The sequence below is a fragment of the Caretta caretta genome, chromosome 1 (assembly GCF_965140235.1).
Source record: "Caretta caretta isolate rCarCar2 chromosome 1, rCarCar1.hap1, whole genome shotgun sequence".
Lineage (NCBI taxonomy): Eukaryota > Metazoa > Chordata > Testudines > Cheloniidae > Caretta > Caretta caretta.
This window is the reverse complement of record NC_134206.1, coordinates 272356074-272382572: the sequence shown is the minus strand read 5'-3', so window position 1 is coordinate 272382572 and position 26499 is coordinate 272356074. Positions and strand designations below refer to the sequence as shown.

At 43.2% G+C, this 26499-nt stretch overlaps 1 protein-coding gene across 1 annotated transcript in view; it reads left to right on the top strand.

Moving 5' to 3' along the window:
• The window catches only part of PLEKHG7 (pleckstrin homology and RhoGEF domain containing G7), a 72851-nt gene that overhangs the window by 37713 nt on the left and 8639 nt on the right, over nucleotides 1-26499 (top strand). Inside the window, exons 13-17 of the mRNA XM_075126158.1 lie at nucleotides 1187-1361; nucleotides 3411-3526; nucleotides 4540-4633; nucleotides 9866-9945; nucleotides 16022-16181. Coding sequence (XP_074982259.1) covers nucleotides 1187-1361; nucleotides 3411-3526; nucleotides 4540-4633; nucleotides 9866-9945; nucleotides 16022-16181 — 625 coding nt within the window. The remainder of the gene's footprint in view (nucleotides 1-1186; nucleotides 1362-3410; nucleotides 3527-4539; nucleotides 4634-9865; nucleotides 9946-16021; nucleotides 16182-26499) is intronic.

Below are 26499 nucleotides of genomic sequence, written 5' to 3'. Positions count from 1 at the left end.
GGAAGTTAAAAGCATGTGTTTAAACCAAGCTAACAGCACCAGACACATGAATATAATGAAAGAGCATGGTAGTGCTTTTGCGTGTTTTTGTGAATCTGTGAGAAAAGAGTTGGTAGAGTTTTCATTGAATCCGAGGGAGAACACTTGAATGCTTCCTCCCCCCCTTTGCATATTTATATCTCTGTGACCCATCTGGGAGGGAAGAGGATCTCCTTGAGTGCACAGGATGGAACTAAAACAGCAGCTCATTGATGTAAATGTCATTTTTACCCTTTGAGATACATTTTGTTTTACTGTATCTGAAACCAGCTGGGAAGAAGAGAGAGACTGGGAGGCTAGCACAACAATACTACATTTAGAGGCTTGGCTTTTCCCTGTCATGTAGCAGTATCTCCATTGACTTGACCTAAACTCTTGCCAAGCTTGAAGAGTTATTGTTTATGGACTTCTAAAGTGAGCACGAGTGGTCAAATTCTGCTCTTAGTTACACTGCATATATCTGAAATCAGTGGTGTTAATCCAGATTTACACTAACCAAATTTAGCCCATAGACTGCATGGGATAGGGCCCTACCACTTTTATTTATCTTTAGCATCACACAGACCAATAGCACTACATAAATAATAAATAACGGACATCACCATTTCAAACTTACTCAGCTTTCAGATTTTACTCTATTTAAACCTGATAAATGAGCTCACTCTTATGGGCAGCTCCAGGGTGGTAGCCAAGTGTCCTGCCCCCACTAGGGGCATTTGGGGTCTGAATAGCTCCAGTACCACCAGGAGTCCCCCAGGGGCAACAGAGACACATTTAAGGGCAAAACTCACTCTTTTATAAGCAGTCAAATGTTGGAGAGGAAATGGCTCTGGAGGAACCCCCGATTGAGATTTTTCTTGATGAGATCAAATGGTATAGTGAAGAAATGTATTATTAGGAATTAGTATAATGCCTGAAATGTTAAGTTATCTATACCAAAAATTAACCTGTGGGACTGATTCAGCTCCTCTTGTAGTGAAAGGGTGCCTTTCCATTGACTTCACTGGGATCTGAATTGGCTTCATCACAAGTGGATCCCCATTTCATTTCAGTCAACTGATGATGCAGCTAATTTCTTATTAACGGCTTTGTCAGAAAGCAGCCAGAGGTTGTGGATCCTAAAACAGGCTTCCTTTATATTCAGCAGTGGTGTGAACAAAATGAACAGTGCAAACGGCTACATCTACCAGAACTGTTGGTGGCTCCTTTACACAGACTGACCCGATATCCCCTCCTCCTTAACAATATCTGGAAGAGAAGCACTGATGCAGCACAGAAAGCCACCATCCACTCTATTAAGGAAAAGGTGGAAAAGTCCTTACGTAAGTAGCTGAGATTAAAAGTCAAGTTCTCCATTTAGTATTTTCTCTGAGGGTTTACGCACTTGAGGTTCAAATGTAAAGGAGGTTGTTGTTTTTTACTGTGTGAAGATGTGATTGGTGACATGAAAAACTCCCTTTGAGGCCTTCTCTTTTTCTCAAAATTGTCTGGTACCATTCTCATATTGTCAAAATCTTCCCTCAGTATGGTAATGCAGCACTTAAATCAGTCAGTCACTTGTATTCACAAAGAATCACTTGAGCAGTTCACAAATGGGAACAAATCAAGGAGTATCTCAAACAAAGAGGTCTTTGAGATGGAGTCATGTCTGGGAAGGATTCGGAGCGTTTAATCCTTAAAAGAATAAAATTCCACACACAAGGGGCATATTAAGCCAACAACCTTTCTCGGAATGACAGTCTTAACCTGTAAGGTATCTTGGGAGCCATCTCATCTAAGGAAAACTTTCTCCAGCTTATGTAGAAAAAAAATGGATGGGTTTTTATACTGGAGTCTATTTTACATAAATAACCTATTAATTCAGTTATTTCCTGGAACCCACAATTTGCAGTTGTAAATATCTGGTAGCTCTGAAGCTCATTAGAAGACAAACTTATTTTTCCAGTGCCCCAGTCCAGCTCTCACTGAAATCAATGAGAGTTTTAATAGATAGAAAGTGAATACACCTATTGGCGTATGCCTGGACCAGTAACCTCTGCCCAGGATTACATATCAGGAAATGGCTTTGGTCCACTTAGCCTGTCTGCCTTCATGTCCTCATCTGTGACATTACAACTTACCTGTCTTGCTGGGATGGTGCGAGGGGTAACTTTACCTCCAGCGTTCCCTCCCTTGCTGTGTGCAAAATGGCTGTGCATGCAAAATTAGGAGTCATATTGAAGTTTTGCTCTTTAAGGCCCTGATCCTGCAGACTAATGCACGTGCTTCATTTTACACACTGTGAATAGATCTCCTGAGTCCCAGTCCAGTGCCTAAATCACAAAACCATCCTTCCTTTTAAAGTTTGTTCTTAAAGATTCGCATTGATTCCAATGGCTTTTGAATCAGTCTCTAAATGACAAAAGCTAATTTACCCTTAAATAAACCACTAAAGAACTTTCTCATGCTACTGGAGTCACTCATGAACCAATTATAGACAGGGTCCAGCCAATTCCCTCCCCCTCCCCCCCCCAGCTCCCCAGCCTTGCACCCCCAGCATATATTGTCTTGCTCTGGTCAGAAGCCTGGTTACCTAAGAAATAAAATAAATTTACAGTGTAAGTTCTGCAAACTAAACAGGATTTGAATAAAGCAGTGTCTCACCCTGACAGATGGTACAAACAGATCTCAGATCTTCAATACACAGGCTGGAACTCTCCTCCAGCCTAGGACCATGCTCCCCAATTCAAAGTCTTTGTCCTCCAGATGTGTTTCCAGGTGTTGAGTTGTGGCAGCAATGAGGCCAAGTGATGAAGTCACTTCCCCTCTTTTATAGTTTCTTCCAGTTTGCTGAAAAGATCTATGCTTTGTCCCCATTGGTCAAGCAGCCTCCATTGTATATGCCCTCTATCTGAAAAGTCTTCATTGTATACAGTTCCTGGGATAGTGAATTCTCTTTAATTGGCCATCAGCATGACTGGCTACTCCACTGTCGTACCTGAAAGGCTGGTTGTGGGTGTTCCCAACCTCACAGTAACACACACATAACAAAACTTTGTAACTTCCCATACAATGACAGCACATACGATCCAATAGGATATTAATGTTCAACAGCTCAAGACTTTTAAAATGATGCCTCACAAGGCATACTTTGTACAAAACATATCATAATTATATGACAGTGATGAATATGGGGGTTCCAGGGTGTTGCTTTGAGGTACAGAGTGCCAGAAACTCCCACTGAAATCACTGGGAGTTAGCCATCTAAACACCTTTGAGGGTTTAGGCCAGAGTCCCTCCACTTCCACTGCAGTCTAGCACTGTTAAAGGCATTCAACATCTCCCAAGCTTGTTGTCAACCATGGGAAAAATTGATATTTTGTATTTTTCAGGAGACCTTGAAGGTAAAGTAAAATGGCTGGACAATTTTCAGAAATATAGGCAGCTGCACGAGGTTATAATTTGGCCTCCACTTTGGGATCGTGACAAAAGGTTCTTTCTCCCAGAGGTAAGCCATGTATTCACCACTATTTAAATGTTAGCCTGAGGACTTCTTCTTTGAAGAAAATTTTCATATAGTTCCTACATTTGCCCGACCTTTGTGTTGTGGTCTAAAGATGATAACTATCTCTGTATTCTAACTCATGTAGGTGTACATTATTATTAGTTATATTCTGATAGTATGTAGATGCCCCAATCAAGAGTAGGCTCCATTGTGCTAGGTGCTAGGCAGACACATGTGCACAGATGTTCTTAGCCTTGAAAAACTTGCCCTCTTCATGCTTAGCTTTACTCACACAAGTAGTTCAGGGCTGGAGAGAAGGACTCTTCCCTGCTGCCGCATCTCTGGCGGTAACCAGAGTCCTCCTTTCCCCTTCTGAAGTTCAGGGTCTGTCTTTTTGGAGGTGGAAAGGGTTTCTACCACACTTGGCTCTGAGGTTGGGATGTCAACTGGTCCAACAATCTATGGGAGATCCACGTTGCTTACTCCAGGGAGCTGAAGAAGTATCCCAACCCAAGAATCATATGAGGTTGATACAAATACTACTTCTTATTACTCCTTTATTAGCTGGTTTTAAGGTAGAAACATGCAAAATTGTTCCTTCCTCACTTCCCAGGATGAACCTAAGAAATTCACGTTAGCATTTGTAATGTAAAAATATGAATTTTCCATGAAAATGGTTCTGCTTTCTGCCGAGGTGACCCATTGACCTCCTCTTGCCTTTGAAGCCTGAGTTTAAGTAACGTCATGGTACAGTTGCTAAGTGGGGCTCACCTTGATGTTCAATGCTGTTAAATTCATTAAACTCACTCTAAAGAAGATGATCCCAGTTTGAATTTTCAAAGAATTAAACTTGTTTAATCCAGAGTATTGCTGAAAAAACCATGGCCATGCTTAGTTTGATGTAAACCTGAATATCCTACAAATATGAAGAGTATTTCTCAGACTCCTTAACAACTGGTCAATTTCCAGTTCCAGGTCAAATTTGTATGATTCTCTTTTCTATTTTTTCTTCCAAGTGTCTGAAACATATTTTAAGAGAAAACATGAGTGAAAACATCTTGTCTTCCTCAAACAGACAGCTTCTTCATGAAGGGAGGTTAACTCTTGCAGGTAAATGCCATTTTATTCATGTGCCAGCATTACAGCACCATAGTCTGTATGGTCAGTACAGCACAGATCTGTGCCCCACTGATTAATTAGAAATATGGATCAAAGAAAAACAAATATACAACGAGTTATGCAGTGATTGATTACTGTCACATCTGGATGGCCAACCTGCTAAATGCGGAAGGAATCAGCTTGACTGGCCAATGTCCAAATTTCAGAGCAGGTTTTTTATCGTGATATTCAGTATTGTGGCTCAGGGAACACAGAGGAAGTTGAGACTGCTCTGTAAAAAGGTGTCCTTGTCGCGTGTGATTGATCTAGGTATTTAAGCAGTTCTAATGCATCCATCACTGTACTAGTATCTAGATGCCATATGCAAGATTAAGGAAAGAATCAAAAAAACGTTTTTTTCATCTCTCCGAAGTTATGAACAGCTTTTCTAAGAGATTAGCCTTGGTGGATGTCTTCAAAGAGGAAGGTGTTACTACGCTGGATTGTGTCCGCCGCTAGTGAGGAAAAGTGTATTGAAACAGGGGACTCTTGAGACTATCCCACCAGTGACATGATCTTGCCCAGCTGCAGTATATTACAGCGTCGGAACATGTCCTTCACGACAATTCCAACAGCATCACCTTGTGCTGCTGTGGCATCATATAACACAACGTCGTATCTCAGCAGCACAAGCATCATGTTGTAAAGACGTCCAGGTTTGTCTCATTGGATGAATAAGGCAACATCCCTATCTGAGCATGAGGCAATAGGGGTTGAGCATGCTCATCCCTACCTGAGTGTGAGGTAGAGACTGGGCAGTGGAAGCATCCCCGTCCTTATCCAAGTGCAAGGAGGACAGAAGCGGCACTGAGAGCAGCACAGTGGGGTGGGATAAAGGTCTCAGCAGTGGTTTAGGCATTAGAAAGAAGTCTTCCGTTTAAAATTCCCTGATTAGTGCAGCCGGGCACTGAGGCAAAGAGAATAAGGCATAGAAGTTGTGATTCACCTTGCTCCTACCCTCACAACTATCATCATAAACTGGTGATGAGAGGACCAGACCAAGATTTCTCCGTCCCCCACAGACACAGGCCAGCAACAGGGAGATGAAAATGTAAGGTGGTAGAACAGACACAATGGTTGGTGCATAAATTAATACAATTCTTTTTTAACTTACAAAAATTCATTGCTATTGTTTGGGAGGGTTTGGCAGAAGGGGGCAGAGCACAAGTGTTTTTTAATCCAGCTCTTCCTTTCATCCCCAAAATTTCAGCCAGCAACCCCCCGTCACCTGAGCTGTCCACTGCTGATGAGATTAAGTACTGGTACTTATCAAGGATCTACATTTCTTGGAGGAAGAAATTAACGTTGAAGACAGATAGGGTGGCACATCCCTAAATCTTGCAGAAATAAGTTTGCAAGCTCAATTTATTTTAGCTAACATAAGCATTTGGAGAGAGCTCGTGGTTTGGCAATATTTCTTGATCTTTTCATTTTCAAGATGAAAATGAAAAAACATAATTCTAAGCAGGATGAGATGCTGAAAATGGGAAAGAAGCATCTCCTAAAGACACAGATTTAAAAACACATACAGTCTGATACTGAGGTGTGCTGTGCATCTCCAAGCCCAGTGTCAACACCCTAGGTGCCCCGCATTTTTACTCTGAGATAATTCTCTCAAAACTGGGTTGTTTCTTATTACGCTTTGAAACCAAAAGGAAAATGAGTAAAATGTTGCTCATAGCTTCCATCCTAAGAAACAGGTTTACTTCACTAGACATTCCACTAAAATATCTCCTCCTACCATTTTAAAATAGTGTAATCAAACCCTTATGTTAAAGCAGTATTGAGAATCAGAAGCAAACAAACATGGGCCCAGGAATCCTGACTGGAGCCTGCCACACCATCTCAGCATAATGCACCACATAAGGATATGAGGGACGGTATGCGGAAGATGAAGTTCTTAGTAGCTGGCCCACAGCTCTGGGACTCATGGCTGAAAGTCAGACTGGCCACAAACCTCACCACCTTCAAAATGAAAACTTCAATTCCCAGCAGCAAATGGAGACAAAGGATCACTTGCTCAAGCTGACAATACCTTCTCCCCACCTGCACAAAATCAAAGAAAATATATTAGCTACAGCCACTGTAGAAATTGTAAGACAATGATGGGCAAAAGTACCTAGCATAAATTGAAAAAAAAACATTACAGATTAGCTAATGTGCCTAGATTAGGCAGACTACTGGATAGAGTTTACAATAAATAATTTACATCAGTATAATCAGGGGTGAAAGTAACTTAAAGGACTTACTGGTACGCTGGAGTCCAGAGCAGGGGGTGGGGCCTCAACCGGAAGAGGCAGGGCCTTTAGAGCCCCAGGCCCTTTAAATCAAGATTTAAAGGGCCAGGGGCTCCGGCTGCGGTAGAGGCGACTGGGAGCCCCAGGGTTGTTCAGGGGTTATTTAAAGGGACCCCGGGGCTCAGGGGTTATTTAAATCACCACCGGAGCTACCAGCTGTGGAGGTGGCTGGGAGCCCCGGGGCTCAGGGGTTATTTAAAGGGCCCGGGGCTCCGGCCGCCGCTACCGCAGCAGAGCCCTGGGCCCTTTAAATTGCCGCCTGAGCCCCCGTGCTGGAGTTCCAGGGTAGCAGCGGCAGCCGAGTGCTCTGGCGGTGATTTAAATTGCTGAAGGAGCCCCGGGGGCTTCTGGCTGCTGCTGCTACCCTGGGTTCTGGCAGCGGGGCTTGGGTGGCGATTTAAAGGGCCCAGGGCTCTGGCTGCCACTACCACCCCGGGCCCTTTAAATCACCGCTGGAGCCCCGCTGCCGGAGCCGTCGGCAATTTAAAGGGCCCCAGATGCCACTGCGATAGCGGCAGCTGGTGCCCTGGGCCCTTTAAATTGCTGCCTGAGTCCCGCTGCTGGAGCCCCCGGGATAGTGGCGGCGGCCCGGGGCTCCAGCGGTGATTTAAGGGGCCTGGGTCTCCCAGCCACCACTACCATAGTGGAGCCCCTGGCTCTTTAAATCGCCAATGGAGCCCTGGGGGCTCTCGGCTGCCGCCACTACCCCAGGGCTCGGGGCTCTGGCAGAGAGTTAAAGGGCCCGGGGCTCTGCTGTGGTAGCGATGGCTGGGAGCCCTGGGCCCTTTAAATCGCCGACGGAACTCTGGGGCTCCCAGCCACCTCCACAACCCGGGGGCTTTGGCAGCGGGGCTCTGGTGGCAATTTAAAGGGCCTGGGACTGCAGCCACTGCTGAGAGCCCCAGGCCCTTTAAATCGCTGCCTGGGGAAAACGGTCCAGTATGGTATGTAAACAGTACCGGCTTACTTTCACCTCTGAGTATAATCCAGGTAATACTATGTGATCAAATATATACCACTGCTAAGCATGAAGGAGCTATGACAAAAATTATACAAGGGCTTTAATATGATACTTGGACCTTAAGAAGCCCAAGGAAAGTAAGTTTTAAACAAATAAGATGGGGAGTCTTATGTTACCTTGTAGTGTACTGTTTGTAGTGTCCTGAATCCCTGGTGAGATAAAGGGGGATTCTCAGTGTAGCTCCCACAGCCTTCCAGCCAGGCCCCTGATTAACCAATGTGCACTCGGTTCAATTGCACAGGGCCCCCATCTCAGGAGCAACCAGCTGACCACCCAAACAAAAAACAACACACACACACAAACCTGAGGGCCAGGAAGCAGCAGGGTGTTGCATTGTGGGGGGGAAGGGCCCCACCTATACGCTGTGTCAAGAGCCTTTGCAGTGTACGTGCGGGATGAGCACCCTCCAATTATTCCCCCTGCAGGCCTCCCACTCCAGGTAGGGGGCTCCCAAAACTCTTTAATCCAACCCTGCTTCCTACAAGTGGCTAGTCCATGACATCGTTAGCCTCTAGAAGCTATTGCTGTTGCCTCCTGCAATAAACCAAGTCATTTTCAAACCAAAACATTTCAGAACAAGCACTCAATGAACTATTTTTCCAGTCTCCAGATTGCCTGTAAGTGAAAGTTCTGGCTGTCCCCGTCTGACCTCTAACCCTGAGAATAGAAATGCATTTTGAGACACTGTTCATTTCAAGACAAACATTCTGAGCATGGAATTTCCTAACGGCACCAAACCTTCTGAAGTTAACATTTCATTTAATGCTGGCCCTGAATGCTCCTATCTAGGGCATCAAAAGTAACACGCAGGGTGAAGACACCAGATATAAAAGGCTGATGAGTGGCCAGTGATAGCATGAAAGCGTGTGGTCTGGAGTCAATACAGCTAAGCATTATACAATAAGAATATTGCGGGTAAGAGAGAAGAGGGACAGACAAGAGGAAAGGGCAGGAAAGGATAAGGCCTGCAGAAGAGAAAGGAAGTGATTCTGGAAGAGACTAGAGTAGTGAGACAGGACCATGCAAGGAATAAAAAGAAACAGCAGCAGGGTGGAAACCTGTAGAGGGAGCCCTAAAGATAGACTGAGGTGCAAGCTCCACACTCTGGGCGTTCGATCCAACAGACTCCCAGAGCTCTAAATGGTTTGCAACATTCCAGGATCCCTGGGTTTCCCTATTTCCCTTTGAAACCATCACTTTTGCTTCTGATGCATGATTATTCATTGTTTATACTACCAGAACACCGAGAAGCCCCAATCAGGACCGGCGCCTCCACCTTGTAGACTTCAGAATGTACTTATAAAAAATAACTTGCCCTTAAAAGACTTTTATTTCACTATTTCTTCTCTTATCACCAAGCTAGTGAAGGAAGTTGAGTCCACTCTGTGTTGTGTAGTTATTGAAGGACCTTTATAATGCCATCAACATGAAAATCTGAGTTGCATCATGTAGGCACAACGGGGTGAGACTTTGTACAACTATTTTTAAGGGATCCAGATGAACACTGGAATTTACCCTCGTTATGTATCTGCAATTGCCATAGGGTTAATATTCCCCGGTGACCCATAAGTGAGTTGTTTGGTCGACAGCATGCTGCTCTTTGTAGCTGCTTTCAAAGATATATGATCTGAGTTATTTTGGCAATGAGAAACTGCTGGTCTTTTATTACCACAATTATGAATGACCAAAATGACAAAGCAGAATACCTTTCAAGTCTGGAGTGTGTGAGAATACAAGAGAGACAATGAGTGGTGGAGTGCCAGATTTGGAGGCCTGCTTAAAATGTACCACATTACACAGATCTGTTTTAGAACAGAAATTACTGGTCCTCAGAACAATCATGCTACTGTTTTGTTTTTCTCTCAGAAAGTACAAGGATCCTTGATGTCTACCTCTTTCTATTCAGTGATTTCCTATTAATTACCAAAACTAAACGTAACAAAAAGGTAACAATGGGCAGAAACAGTCACACTTACTGTATGTGCTTTTTGCATCCTGGAAAATTTTTATGCAAGTATTTTGGAAGAATTATTTTTAAGAGAAAAACGCAAGTGGAATAATGTATATGAAGGACAGTAATAGATATTTTTAATATAAATAGCGAAGAGTAAAACACACCACAGTAGTTCTTCAGGGCAGTTTAAATGACAGGAGATGTGTATAAAGATGCGATGTTATAGGGCTGATATGGTGTCCAAAGTGTGTATTATTGGTCATTTTTTTAATTCCTTTACCGTTCCCCCAGTTCCCGTACCCAACATACTGGATCTCTAAAGCCAATTGCATCTTCTGAAGTGTGCTGGGCACTTTAATGATACATATCAATTCTATAAACTTGCAGTCTTTTGTGTAAAGGGTGTCAGAAATCAGAACCTTTGGGAGCTAATGAGGAAAAACAGAGAGAAACAGTGAAAATGTGAGCCTCGTGGAAAGAACAGCAACATACTCAGAAGCTCTGGGTTCTATCTCTGCCACTGCCCTCGCCAGGCATAAAATGGGAGGAATGATACCTCCTTTGTAAGGCACTTTGAGATCTGCTGATGAAATGCACTATATAAAAGCTAGGTATTATTAATTATTCACCACCAAACAAGCACTTGGCATTTGAGGCTCCAATGTCTTTGAGTACAAAGTCAGTTAAATTTATGAAGATCGTGTAATGGTTTAGCAAAGGTGGCATGCTGTAATGCAATAGATGATTGCAGGAGACACTGTCTGAATTAGAAATGGTTTTAAACAAACAGCAGTTGTCACGTTTTTTAGGTTTTGAAAGAGCACAGGTAAGAGTCTATGCCAGCAACACCATGACACAGTCACATTCCCAGTCATATGGTTCTCAACCAGGGGTACATGTACCCCTGGGGGTACGCAGCAGTCTTCCAGGGGGTACATCAACTCATCTAGATATTTTCTTAGTTTTAATACAGTCTACATAAAAAGCACTAGCGAAGTCAGTACAAACTAAAATTTCACCCAGACAAAATGAGAAAGCAATTGTTCAGTAATAGTGTGCTGTGACATTTTTATGTCTGATTTTGTAAGCATGTAGTTTTTAAGTGAGGTGAAATTTGGGGTACACAAGACAAATCAGACCCCCGAAAGGGGTACAGTAGTCTGGAAAGGATGAGAACCACTGCTCTGAACCACACATGCAGGCCCGTAGGAGGCTTTGCCCTGTGTATGCGTGAATCATGTTTCAGAGGCGCTGCATCACGTGTGTGGCCCTTTGCAAATTCCTCATTATAGGTGTCAGTAGCGAGCCACCCATATGGGCTGCACAGGGTCTACACTTGGCATATTTTCTAGCAGTGATAAACCCATAAGTGTGAAGAGAACAGTATCCTGTGTTAAACAAGACATTTGAAAAAAACTAGTATGGTTTGTTTTGTACACTTGGGCTTGACTATGATTTTTAATATGCAGGTTAGCTGCATACTTTGGAGGTTGCTCAGATGATAACAGAAAAAAAATTATTTTGTGGCTTGGTATATATGTGAGGCCTCTAAGCACATTCTGCGGTGAAAACTGTTAGGATATAGATATTCAGGCCTGTCTGTAAAGGCCTATACTCTAAGAATTTAGGTGTATTCTTATCACTTGGCTAGTGATAGAGGTATAAAAGAAAGAATCAAAACCACTGTCTGCCAGTGTAAGGGCCTTCTCTTACTGTGACAGTTTGTGGCCCTGTGCTTAGGCTCAGGCCTTTGGCTAAGCAGCAGAGGCAGCCATAAGCTGGGAAGCGAATGGTCACATCCTCACATTCCAAACTAGTCACATTGAAATAAGGTGCTATTGGGCTGTTAGGCACTATCAGGACAGGATTGTATTCCTATCACCTCCAGAGAAAGGGAAGTGCCTAGAAAATGTAAAAGGAAACTTAGTTTGATAGCATCCTGTCTGGCAAGAACTCTGGCAAGAACTCACTTATCAATAGCTGGGATGTGAAATCCTCACTTCTGTATTGTTTTGTCATTATAGTTCCCACTTTGCTGTTGTTTGTCTGTATAATCTCTGTCTGGTTCTGTGATTGTTCCTGTCTGCTGTATAATTAATTTTGCTGGGTGTAAACTAATTGAGGTGGTGGGATATAATTGGTTACATAATCATGTTACAATATGTTAGGATTGGTTAGTTAAATTTCAGGAAAATGATTGGTTAAGGTATAGCTAAGCAGAACTCAAGTTTTACTATATAATCTGTAGTCAATGAGGAAGTGACTGGGTGTGGGTGGGCATGTGGGTGTGTGAGATGGGAACAGGGAATGGGGGTAAGAAAATTGGAATCACGTTTTGCTAAAGGGGGAGATGGGAACAGGGAATGGGGGTAAGAAAATTGGAATCATGTTTTGCTAAAGGGGGAAATGGGAACAGGGAATGGGAGTAAGGAAGTTGGAATCATGTTTGGCTAAGGGTAGGAATGGGAACAGGGACACAGGCGTAAGGCTCTGTGGTGTCAGAGCTGGGAAGGAGGATACTAAGGAAGGAAACTGAAATCATGCTTGCTGGAAGTTCACCCCAATAAACATCGAATTGTTTGCACCTTTGGACTTCGGGTATTGTTGCTCTCTGTTCATGCGAGAAGGACCAGGGAAGTAAGTGGGTGAAGGAATAAGCCCCCCAACATCTTGGTGCCGTGACTCGGATGCATCGCATTGGATAGGTGAGTTGCAGCCTGTAAGTCCCCCTCCCCAACAGTCCGCGCAGCTGCTTGGAGGGGGTATCGCGAACTCTCGTGATGGTAGTTGCGGGTTCTGGCAAGCCAGGGTAAAGGATTTTTTGGATAAATGGATAAGGGAGGACCAGGGCCCATACCAGGTACAGGGGTCAACCTGGGATAAGATTAAAAAGGAAATGGAGGAAGTGTTAGGGGACCCAGAGGTATGGGGGGTGGCTGAGGAGCCCACCCTCCTTGGTATATGGGTAGGGGAAGAAGGTCCCTGCCCATGGGGACTGAATGCCTCCCAGGGAAAAGAGGCACTTCAGTCTGCTTGAGAGGTTTGAAGTAAGGGCAGCATTATGGGAAGCTGCCAGTAATCTTTCAAGTTTGGTGCTGCTTCAGCAAGGGCTGCTGAAGGGTTGTAAATTAGTTAGGGGTAGTGAAAGATGATTTGGCACAAAAGGGTTTAAGGACAAAAGCAGAGTTAACAGACCACCTTTAGAGACTGGATCTGAGACTTGGTCCTGGGGGAGTGGAGGAAAAAAAAAATAAAAGTTTCAAAGTGCAACCTGCCTTTCCACACTCTTTTGTTTTTCTGAAGTTTTAATGGAGGGTACTTTGGATACTTATGTGAGATGTCAAGAAGGAAGTTTTTGTTTAGTGATAAAACCCAGTTATATAAATGTAACTGTATGTGCAACTCTGTGCAGTCACATTGGATGGAAGCTTGGTAATTAAATTATCCAAGGGGGTCAGGTAGAGTGGCTACTACCACCACTACGCTTCTGTCCCCAGAAGCCTTTATAGCTATTCTGAGGGAAAATGGGCCCTTTTCCCACAGAAATGGTCTATAAGGGACTGCTGCAGGCAGCAGGCAGAGAGAATCTGAGCAAAATTATTTGACTATTGGGTAATGTAATCAAAATCACTAAAGGATGGCAGAGGTTTCTTTTGGAACTTAACTTGGCTGCCCCTAGTTGTGTCTAGTTGTACAAGATGGAAGTGTAATTGGGGTACAGTTGTGTAAAAAAGAGTAATCACAGTGCAAGGGATGTTAGGCAAAACAGAATTTTGTGTGTGTGTGCACAGGTAAAAGAAAAGGAAAAGGGGAGGAAGGATGGGAACACTGAGCCTTGGGATGGCTCTGGGGGATTAGATTGTTGCTTTGGTGGGTTCTGCATGAAAACTCTGTAGGCATGGGGGAGGCAGTTATACCTTGTGTAAAATTAATTTGGCTAATATGATGTTATGGAGGTTAAACTATATGGAAGGAATTTGCATTTTCCCAGGACATGTGCAGTGTATATTGGAAAAGGAGTAAAAGAAATGCAAATAAAACATGGTACTTCATTAAAATCCTAATAGGGCTCCAAAAGGAGCCACAATAGGTTGTGCTTTCTTTTTCAGATCGCTGTGTTTTGGAGCAGGAGATGAAAGTGGAAAGTAATCAGAACTCTGGTGGAAGTAAAATGCTTCCCTTTTAAGACAGTGTCTGAGCTGCTAACAGCTTTGGATCCAAAAGCAAGCTAGTAACCCTCTGTGTGTAAATGCAAATTACCTAGCTGATGGGCACAAAGGAGCTGCAAATAACTGAATACATCTGGTCAGCAAACAAGCTACTAGAAGACTCAGATTATGGCCCTTCAGGAAAGGGAGGTGAAAAAAACAAGTCAAGCCTGAAAATAAGGGGGACAGGTTAACCTTAAGGGGTGTGTGTGTGTGTACAGTGCTAAAATCTGAAGCTGTGTCTCAGCTATTACCTGAGAATAAACTTAAAGCTTGGTACAGCAGAGAAACTATTGCAAACTTGGTCTGTTGTACAAGAGGGGAAACTGAGGTACACCATCTCATGAATTTCATAAATGACCAGTGAATGAGGGAATTCACTAGCCTGACTATAGAACAAAATAAGGACAGTCTGGAGGTAATTCTTCTGTTTTTCCTGCAAGTAGCAAGGACATTTGTAAAAGAAAGTGGTATTATTATTAAGCAATAATCTGTCCCCACCAGGGGGGTGGAAATTGTTTCTTTTGTTTTTTAGACACTCTACAAGCAAGCTGGCGCTAGCGGGAAAAATAACCCAGAATACCATGGATCTATGTTTTGTGTTGTTTGTCTGTGGTGTTTGTCTTGTTGCTAGCATTGTTGTGTTTTAATGAACAGAAAACCTCACGATGTGGGTGGGGGATGGCTTCAAAAGGCTGACCTTGGAGGGGAAGATGTGTATGGGAATGCAAAATGCTCAACTAGGAGGCCAGCATCTGTGTAATAGCTACCGTGGTACCTGGAAATGGAATGGCAACTAAGGTGGCCCCCACAAGCCCTATGGAAATAATGAGAAGGGGAGGAGCTCACTGGGAATCAATGGAGGGGTGTGTAAAATAGTGTAAATCAATAGAAGATGTTTGGATGTGCCCCTCTCCTATGACTATAGAGGAGCGGGATCAATGGCCTATGCAAGGGGTGGACAATTGGATGTACTGTGTATAAGGTGTTTTGCTGGGAATGTACATATTACTGGGGGCACAATTACACCAGCCCATAACCAAACTACACCCATCTACATGCTGCTATATGGACTTTGGTGCACAAATGGATCTGTGAATCTTATTGCTGTGAATAAGCCAGGGCTTACTGCCTGATTCCATACCAAATGGTCAAGCTGGTTTGGACAATATCCCATTTCTCTGTGAACATTCAATGGACTTGTGATATGGACAAAAGCATACAAACCTTGAAGGAGCAGCTTGTTGCAACTGCCAGCAACTGGACACAAGATCGTGACCCCATCGAAGGAGGAGAGGCAGTATTTTGGGGGTGTCTCGGATGTTGGACCATACTGCAGTGGTCAGGACTCGGTGTTGCTGTGGATTTTGTATTGTTAACTGTACTTGTGTTACGTTGCATAGGGAGATAACCTATTAGGAATGTAATAAGCCCTCCAAACCCTGCAGTGTACTAGACAACCCGGACCCAACCTTCTCAGGCCCACTCTAATGGGAAGTCTGGAACACTAATTGGAATAGGTGTGGTATGCCCGTATGAGAGAAGGTGCAGGGCACAATACTACACAAGGGGCAGTGGGACAAATGGAATATCGACACCTTCCACCTTGATGCCTGGCCCTATCAGGAAATGTGTCGCCATATGTCCTATGCTTTTCCAGGGATACCTGGGCAGGAGGATCCCAAAAGAAAAAGAAAAAAAAGGGGGTGGAGTGTTAGGATATAGATATTCAGGCCTGTCTGTAAAGGCCTATACTCTAAGAATTTAGGTGTATTCTTAGATGTTTAGTGGCTCGAATTTGTAAACATACAGAGGAGTTTGGTGACTATATAATCAAGTGCTTTCCCTTCCCATTTTCAGAAATATGGGGGCTCAGACGTCAGTTTAATACCTGTATGCCCTTCCTTTTCTCCTGAGCTGCAGTCTTTGGTAAAAGATGGCGGTTCTTGTACAGTCCTGGACCAGCCCATTCCACTAGACAGACTGACACTCAAAAATATTGATCCACTCCATGTGACAGGTACGTTTCATGTGTTTTGTATATTTTGTAAGGCAGCTTTCTATGTACAGTGTATACATAGAGCCCCTGGCCTTTGCACCACTTGCACCTGCCCGCTCACCTCTCTCCTGCCCCAGCATAGAATGGCTCTGAAGGGAGGCCTGCCACTAGAGAGCTCCCATGAGAGTCACTTGCCTCCTGAATCATGGGAGTAGGGAGTGGGGGGAGTTCCAAGGATGACAGCAGAAACCATGCAAGTCACTGGAGCCTATCTATTGAAATTTGTGTTGCTTTTCACTGTGGCTTTGGAGAGAAGGAGAATGCTATAGACAGTGGCCAGCATTGTCCCAGGGCTATGGAGCCCTATAAAGTGACCCTAGAGTTTTGGGAGGGGAATTTACCACCTTTAATGCTCTCTTCAGTTTAGAGCCTCCTAGAGCCCAATGCTGAGTTACAGAAATAACACAGGGCCATCTGTTAAAAATGTTTCGGTCCCGCATACAAGTCAAGTTAACTGTCAAAATCCTACTGCTTGTCCACTGAGCAGTCTAGCCCCCCAAATCCACAGATATTAAAAATAAACCTGAAACCCACAGAATTTATGCTAGCCTGGAAGTTCATCCATCCTGACTCATCGGCATTCCACACAACTGCCAAGACAGGCAGCAAAGAGAAAAAACACAACTAACGAGGAGATAAAAGCACTAGCATCAGAATTTAAAAACAGTGGCTTCTTAAACCTGCTGCAGACACTGTCTGTCTCTCCGTGTGTGTCTAAATGCATCTCCCTACCAACACAGCCTGAATCCAGTAAACAAATGGCCTGTGACTTGCACTGCAGCCAGTAAGTGAAGGTAAGGGCAACATCTGCCTCGCTGATCTCGGGTGTGCTAGTTTGGGGCATAGACAGATTCTTGTTGCTCAAGAAACCTCTTGGGCATGTAATATGTGAAATCCAATGAGCGGGACTATTGCAATGAAATGAAATGTTTGCTAGTGTACTGTACTTTAGCTGTACAACTAGTGCTCTATCAGATCACATGGAAAAGCTGCAGCAGATCTGGAACCACATCATCAAAGTGTTGAGTCGTATGTCTGTCTCCCTCTTGCCCACGTCCTCCCTTCAATCCATCAATAAAGATAGACAATGCCCCACTTGTTTACTTCTGCCATTCCTGTCTCTGTGCCATCTTCCATGCTGCCCACTGTGCATTGGACACCTCTATATCCCAGGACATCAGGTGTCCACTTCCTTCCCATTCAGATCCTTCCTAAAGACCACAATGTCCACAAACCCTAATCATCCCAGAACACCTCTCTATCACCATGTCACACTGCAGAAAACAGTAATTCAGAATAATTCATTAAACTATAACTTAACTCCCTCTCTGGTCTCTTAGTGCATCTTGTCTCCTCTGAGTCTGTCTTTTAGAGTGAAAATCCCCCAGGGAAGGGACTGACTTCATTTTTGTGTCTGGTATAAATGCTGGACACATCACTGGTACTTAACAATAATATATAATAATAATGGGGATAATGCTATCACATGACAGATGTAGTGGCCTCTGATCTAAGCAGAAGACCTTAAGCATAAAGCTTCCTTCACATGGTGATGGGGGATTTCAACTACCCAGACATCTGTTGGGAAAATAACACAGCACAGCACAGATTATCCAACAAGTTCTTAGAATGTATTGAAGACAATTTTTTTATTTCAGAAGGTGGAGAAAGCTACTGGGGGGGAAGCTGTTTTAGATTTGATTTTGACAAATAGGGAGGAACTGGTTGAGAATTTGAAAGTGGAAGGCAACTTGGGTGAAAGTGATCATGAAATGGTAGAGTTCATGATTCTAAGGAATGGTAGGAGGGAGAACAGCATAATAAAGACAATGGATTTCAAGAAGGCAGATTTTAGCAAACTCGGGGAGTTAGTAGGTAAAATCCCATGGGAAGCAAGTCTAAGGGAAAAAACAGTTGAAGACAGTTGTCAGTTTTTCAAAGAAACATTATTAGGGGTACAAAAGCAAACTATCCCACTGCGTAGGAAAGGTAGGAAGTATGGCAAGAGACCACCCTGGCTAAACCATGAGATCTTCAATGATCTAAAACTCAAAAAAGAGTCCTACAAAAAGTGGAAACTCAGTCAAATTACAAAGGATGAATATAAACAAATACTACAAGTATGTAGGGACAAAATTAGAAAAGCCAAGGCACAAAACAAGATCAAACTAGCTAGGAACATAAAAGGTAACAAGAAAACCTTCTACAAATACATTAGAAGCAAGAGGAAGACCAAGGACAGAGTAGGCCCATTACTCAATGAGGGGGGAAAGACAATAACAGAAAATGTGGAAATGTCAGAGGTGCTTAATGATTTCTTTGTTTCGGTTTTCACCAAGAAGGTTAGTGATGATTGGACATCTAACATTGTGAATGCCAGTGAAAATGAGGTAGGATCAGAATCTAAAATAGGGAAAGAACAAGTCAAAAATTACTTAGACAAGATATATGTCTTCAGATCACCAGGGCCCTGATGAAATGCATCCTAAAATACTCAAGGAGCTGACTGAGGAGATATCTGAGCCATTAGCAATTATCTTTGAAAAGTCATGGAAGACGGGAGACATTCCAGAAGACTGGAAAATGGCAAATATAGTGCCCATCTATACAAAGGGAAATAAGGACAACCCAGGGAATTACAGACCAGTCAGCTTAACTTCTGTACCTGGAAAGATAATGGAGCAAATAATTAAGAAATCAATTTGCAAACACCTAGAAGATAATGAGGTGATAAATAAAAGTGGGCATGGATTTGTCAAGAACAAATCATGTCAAACCAACCTGATAGCTTTCTTTGACAAGGTAACAAGCCTTGTGAATAGAGGAGAAGCAGTAGATGTGGTATATCTTGACTTTAGTAAAGCTTTTGATACTGTCTCACATGACCTTCTCATAAACAAACTAGGGAAATACAACCTAGATGGAGCTACTATAAGGTGGGTACATAACTGGTTGGAAAATTGTTCTCAGAGAGTAGTTATTGGTGGTTCACAGTCATGCTGGAAGGGCACAATGAGTGGGGTCCTGCAGGGATCAGTTCTGGGTCCGGTTCTGTTCAATATCTTCATCAATGATTTAGATAATGGCATAGAGAGTACACTTAAAAAGTTTGCGTACAATACCAAGCTGGGAGGGGTTGTAAGTGCTTTATAGGATAGGATTAAAATTCAAAATGATCTGGACAAACTGGAGAAATGGTCTGAAGTAAATTGGATGAAATTCAGTAAGGACAAATGCAAAGTACTCCATTTGGGAAGGAACAATCAGTTGCACACATACAAAATGGGAAATGACTAGTTAGGAAGGAGTACTGCGGAAAGGGATCTGGGGGTCATAATGGATCACAAGCTAAATATGAGTCAACAGTGTAATGCTGTGGCAAAAAAAGCAAACATAATTCTGGGATGTCTTAGCAGGAGTGTTGTAAGCAAGACACGAGAAGTAATTCTTCTGCTCTACTTTGCACTGATTAGGCCTCAACTGGAGTATTGTGTCCCGTTCTGGGTGCCACATTTCTGGAAAGATGTGGACAAATTGTAGAAAGTCCAGAGAAGAGCAATAAAAATGATTAAAGGTCTAGAAAACATGACCTATGAGGAAAGATTGAAATTCATTAAGGTGGATAGAAAGCTGGCTAGATTGTTGGCCTCAACGGGTAGTGATCAATGGCTCCATGTCTAGTTGGCAGCCGGTATCAAGTGGAGTGCCCCAAGGGTCGGTCCTGAGGCCGGTTTTGTTCAATATCTTCATTAATGATCTGGAGGATGGTGTGGATTGCACCCTCAGCAAGTTTGCAGATGACACTAAACTGGGAGGAGTGGTAGATACGCTGGAGGATAGGGATAGGATACAGAGGGACTGAGACAAATTGGAGGATTGGGCCAAAAGAAATCTGATGAAGTTCAACAAGGACAAGTGCAGAGTCCTGCACTTAGGACGGAAGAATCCAATGCACCGCTACAGACTAGGGACCGAATGGCTAGGCAGCAGTTCTGCAGAAAAGGACCTAGGGGTTACAGTAGACGAGAAGCTGGATATGAGTCAACAGTGTGCCCTTGTTGCCAAGAAGGCCAATGGCATTTTGGGCTGTATAAGTAGGGGCACTGCCAGCAGATCGAGGGACATGATCATTCCCCTCTATTCGACACTGGTGAGGCCTCATCTGGAGTACTGTGTCCAGTTTTGGGCCCCACACTACAAGAAGGATGTGGAAAAATTGGAAAGAGTCCAGCAGAGGGCAACAAAAATGATTAGGGGACTGGAACACATGAGTTATGAGGAGAGGCTGAGGGAACTGGGGATGTTTAGTCTACGGAAGAGAAGAATGAGGGGGGATTTGATAGCTGCTTTCAACTACCTGAAAGGGGGTTCCAAAGAGGCTGGCTCTAGACTGTTCTCAATGGTAGCAGATGACAGAATGAGGAGTAATGGTCTCAAGTTGCAGTGGGGGAGATTTAGGTTGGATATTAGGAAAAACTTTTTCACTAGGAGGGTGGTGAAACACTGGAATGCGTTACCTAAGGAGGTGGTGGAATCTTCTTCCTTAGAAGTTTTTAAGATCAGGCTTGACAAAGCCCTGGCTGGGATGATTTAATTGGGGATCGGTCCTGCTTTGAGTAGGGGGTTGGACTAGATGACCTCCAGAGGTCCCTTCCAACCCTGATATTCTATGATTCTATGAAAAAAGCAAATCTTCTTTGGGGGTCAGGAGGACTTGCACTACCCCAATCCTTGACTATCCATGATAGCTCATGGGGCTTTATATTCACAGCCTCTAATTAAATATATACATAAAAACCCCTACACCCTTCCATGGTGTTCTGCAAAACACCTGTCTCGTGTACTATCGTGCACCCAAGTCTTGTCACATTAAGAGTCAATTGCAATTCCCAGGGCAGGGCTACCAAAAGTGACTTTAAAGTCCTTATTCAGACCTCGTAGTTTATGGGATTTGTGAGCAATTTTTTCATGGGCTTTTTCCAGTACTAACGTATGGACTGGCATTGCACCAAACTCAGGAGTAGGAACTCTGGGACTAGCGCAAGGACAACTAGATAGGAGAAGATATGAGCTACTGTAACCCACATACCTCCTGGGTATGGTGCTCTGTCCCTTCTAGTGGCACCAAGACCACTTAGAGATTAATGAGTCTGCTCTACAGCCTTAGCTAAGGGCCAGATGGCTCCAGAGGTCCCGGGTTCGATCCCACCCGCCAATGACTGGGGTCTGTCGGCATTATACTACCCCATCAAATGTTTTCTAAAAGCCAGCTGGGGGGACTGAAGCCTGTGAGGATCCATTTGGGAACTTTAAGCAGTGGGTGATTTCACTGCCTATGATCTGGGATATGATGTGACAGGACCCACCCCCCCAGATTCCCTCATGGTCTGGCAGTGGGATTTTTAGAATTAAGTAACTGGCTAGTGCTGGTGTTAGAGTGCAAAACATTTATAACTTCAGCTGATTGTTTCTGGCATTAAGGAATGGCCTGTGCTCAGCACTAGCATTAGAAGAGGCATTTTTATATAATTTCCTAATGATTTCAGAAAATATTTTGTGCCTTAGAAGGTTATGAAGTGGTTCCCCACTTAGATTTTGACGTCTACACCCCAGTGAAATGGATGCGGAAGGGGAGTTCCCAGCTGCTAGAGAAGAGCTGCTGCAAGGCTGAACGAACAGCAGCAGTACAGCAGACTACATTGTGAGAGTTGTCCCTCTGCAACAGAAAAGGGAGTCGGGGGGTGGGGGGAGGTTTAAAAAGAAATCTTAATATACAGAATTTTGCCGCCACACCCAAAAGTAGCAGGGTTCAAAATTTCCCCTCAGTTTACTCTTCTGCAATGTTAAGGGAGCTCATGGGGACAATTTGGCTGCCCGTTTTAGTGATATATTTACAATCATTAAAGCTGTCTCCACAGTGATCTGAGAGGAGCAGACGCTGTGCCTCTCGTGCTGCATGAAGAATATTTAATGGGGATTTGACGAATTCTGCTAAAACCCTGAGCCTAGTCCAGAAGCAATTTTCAGTCCAGTGCTTCTTTATTTTCACATTTTCTCCCACCCTCAAGCCTACCAGTGCACACACTGCTTGTTTCAGATTGTGTCCCGAGCAGCTTTTATTTGTATTGCCATAGTGCCAAGGATCACAATCCTACTCCAAGGCCCCATTGTGTTAGCTGCTGTGCAAACACAGGAAAAGCTGTCTGTGCCCCAAAGAGCTTACAGTTCACACGGCAGCTATCTGTGATCTGACCCTCAAATTTTTTTTAATCCATTGGCAGGGTTTCTTTCTTTAAACAATGAACAGAGAATGGAAATTGTTAGCCCAAAAGATAAATGTCCTAGAAAGTCATGAGCTTGTGAAAACAGAGAATGGAACTGATGGAAATTTATATGCAGCCTGCAGGATAGAGTTCACTGCTGGTAACTTTTGAGTGTTTAATATTTTGAGAACTTCTCTCAGAGCTGTATTTTTATTGGGCTATGCTGACTTGCAGCGGTCAAATTAATCACAGGTGGAAGCTTGATTTTTAGTCTAATTCATAGAGCACATCTGTCATATTACTGAAGGCAGGTCCTATCCTGGAAAGAAATCCAGCTGACTGCAGAAATATTCCATTGCAATAGTAAGGAAGTACCCTTCAGAGCAGAATTATCAGCAGACAAGAGCTGTATAATTACACACTCTAAGTCTAGCCTCAAGCCTGCCACATGTCAGTCCAATGACGAGAAGTCTTACCCTCATAATGCTAGGAAGCCTGTCCTAAAGGCAAAACTATACTCAAACACCAGGGCCATGTACTAGAGATATAAGATTAATAGTGGAAATCTGTCTTTGAAGGTACATAAGGAGCAACATGCCTTTTAACATCTCTGCTCTGAATTTAAACGTTGCAATTCCTCATGATCTCTCTCTATTGAGAATCCTATACCTGTAAGCTGGAAGGATCCTTCCTTCCAGACACAGATATGCTGCTCCAGTAAAGATTACTAGTCTTTAATGCTGTGAAGTGTAGATTCTGTCATTGATGTTGAGAGTCTCTTACAGTAGTTCTGAAAATTTCATCTTTAAAACTGAATAGCTGTATTCCCTGTAGATCTCAGAAGTAAGGGTCAAGAGTTCTGAGTTATATCCCCAGCGCTGCTATGGATTTGCTATACTTACCGATTCGGGCCAGTAATTTAACCACTCTGCGGCTCACTTTCCCCAGATGCAGAATGGGGATTATATAACACTTACCTGCTAGTATCTCCTAGGAGTGTTTTGAGGTCTGTTTGGCACTTTGATGAGAGGCATTTTATAAGAGCAGATACTACATAAAAGCACACTGCTCCAAAGCAAATGCTGTAAACTAAATGGTTATCAAAAAGGTACCTCAAATATAGCAAATTTAGAGATGACTGGCATGTCTTGGCAGCCTGAACTCTGCATTGTCCTCTGGGATATATGCTTTTGTCAAGGTTCCTTCCCCACTCTGAACTCTAGGGTACAGACGTGGGGACCTGCATGAAAGACCCCCTAAGCTTATTCTTACCAGCTTAGGTTAAAAACTTCCCCAAGGTACAAACTTTTCCTTGTCCTTGAACAATATGCTGCCACCACCAAGCGTTTTAAACAAAGAACAGGGAAAGAGACCCTTGACACATCTTCTCCCAAAATATCACCCCAAGCCCTACACCCCCTTTCCTGGGGAAGGCTTGATAATAATCCTCACCAATTGGTACAGGTGAACACAGACCCAAACCCTTGCATCTTAAGAACAATGAAAAATCAATCAGGTTCTTAAAAGAAGAATTTTAATTTAAGTAAAGGTAATAGAATCACCTCTGTAGAATCAGGATGGTAAATACCTTACAGAGTAATCAGATTCAAAACATAGAGAATCCCTCTAGGCAAAACCTTAAGTTACAAAAAGACTCAAAAGCAGGAATATACATTCCCTCCAGCACAGCTTATTTTACAAGCCGTTAAACAAAAGAAAATCTAATGCATTTTCTAGCTAGATTACTTACTAACTTTACAGGAATTGTAAGGCTGCATTCCTGATCTGTTCCCAGCAAAAGCATCACACAGACAAAGCAAACCCTTTGTCCCCCCGCCTCCAGATTTGAAAGAATCTTGTCCCCTCATTGGCCATTTTGGGTCAGGTGCCAGCGGGGTTACCTTAGCTTCTTAACCCTTTACAAGTGAAAGGATTTTGCCTCTGGCCAGGAGGGATTTTATAGCACTGTATACAGAAAGGTGATTACCCTTCCCTTTATATTTATGACAGCTTTTAAAAGCTAACCTCAGGCCAGGGGCATCATTTGCAGGGAGGAGATCCCATCCCACATTCTCAGAATTGAATTTTGATCTGTCCTCCCAGCAGGACTAAATATAAAATAAATGGGCCAGGTTCTGATCTCACTTGCATTAATGGAAGCAGGGAATAAAAAAAATTAATGAAATCATAATTGGGCCCACTCCAAGGCTCAGTGTTGCAATGCTACCCCAGCACATATCCCAGGAGGGAGAGAGGGTGTAATAGGGAAAGTGCAGCCCAAAATGCAAGGCATGAGGGAAAGTCCCCATAACAACTTCTCAGACCTAAGTACTTGGGATGAAATCCTGGCTCCATTGAAGTCAGAGGGAATTGTGCAGTGCGGGCCATTTGGGTAGAGAAATGTCTGGTGTACACACCACTGAAAACAGGAACAAAACCAAGCACAGCTGTGCTCTGCATTGAAATCCATGATGATTCAGCACATGCTTTGCTGAACAGAGATGGGATTAGACACACGCTTAAAGATAAACCCATGCCCAAGAGTTCTATTGAATTAGGGCTACTTGCAGTCCCATCTTGGAATTGAAATCAACCATCAGAGTTAGAGGCAGTGCTGCATCTGTCTGAAGTAATGTCTGCAGGGAATTTACTACATAACAGCAATAAATCAATGACCATGAACAATAGGCACCATCTGAAGGAGCAGCTAGGAAAAGCGATGCACGCTCTCTCTTTCTCAAAATACTCTTGCCTTGTGTTGTCCCCTCACGAGATCTTGTTCCTAAAAATAAATTGACTTTACAGGGGATGGACATGCTACAGCAACATTATTTCATAGCAATAATTTAACAAGTAAACTTTCCAACAACTGATTGGAGAACCATACTCAGAGAGTAGTTATCAGTGGTTCACAGTTAAGCTGGAAGGATATATTCAGTGGGATCCCACGGGGATCTGTCCTGGGCCCAGTTCCCTTCAATATCTTCATAAATTATTTAGATAATGGCAAAGAGAATATACTTATAAAGTTTGAAGATGATACCAAGTTTGGAGGTGTTGCAAGCAATTTGGAGGACTGGATTAGAATTCAAAATGGTCTTGACAAAGTGGAGGAATGGTCTGAATTAAATAGAATGAAATTCAATAAGGACAAATGAAAAGAACTCCACTTAGGAAGGAATAATCAGTTGCACACATACAAAATGTGAAATGACTGCCTAGGAAGAGGTACTGCAGAAAAGGATCTGGGGATTATAGGGGATCACACACAAAATAAGAGTCAACAATGTAATACTGTTGCAAAAAAAAAAAAAAAAAAAAAAAGTGAACACTATTCTGGAATGTATTTGCAGAAATGTTGTAAGCAAGACACGCTACTCCACGCTGATTAGGCCTCAACTGGAGTATTGTGTCCCTTTCTGGGCGCCACATTTCAGGAAAGATGTGGACAAATTGGAGAAAGTACAAAGAAGAGCAACAAAAATGATTAAAGGTCTAGAAAACATGACCTATGAGGGAAGATTGAAAAAAATTGGGTTTGTTTAGTCTGGATAAAAGAAAACTGAGAGGGGACATGATAGTAGTCTTCAAGTACATAAAAGGTTGTTGTAAAGAGCAGGGTGATAAATTGTTCTCCTTAACCAGGGAGGACAGAACAGGTCTTAAATTGAAGTCAGGGAGATTTAGATTTGACCTTAGGAAAAACTTCCTAACTCTAAAGGTAGTTAAGCACTGGAACAAATTACCTTGGGAGGTTGTGGAATCTCTGACATTGGACGTTTTTAAGAACAAGTTAGACAAACAGCTGCTGAGGATGGTCTAGATGATACTTAGTCCTGCCTCCGTACAGGGGACTGGACTAGATGACCCACCAAGGTCCCAGCCAATCCTACATTTCAATGATCTCTATGATCTCAACACCCCTGTGAATTTCAAGTGTGAAAAAGAATACAGCATCTGACAAAGAGTTATGGCACCTGAGAGCACTTAAGGATATGTCTACACCGCATTTTGGA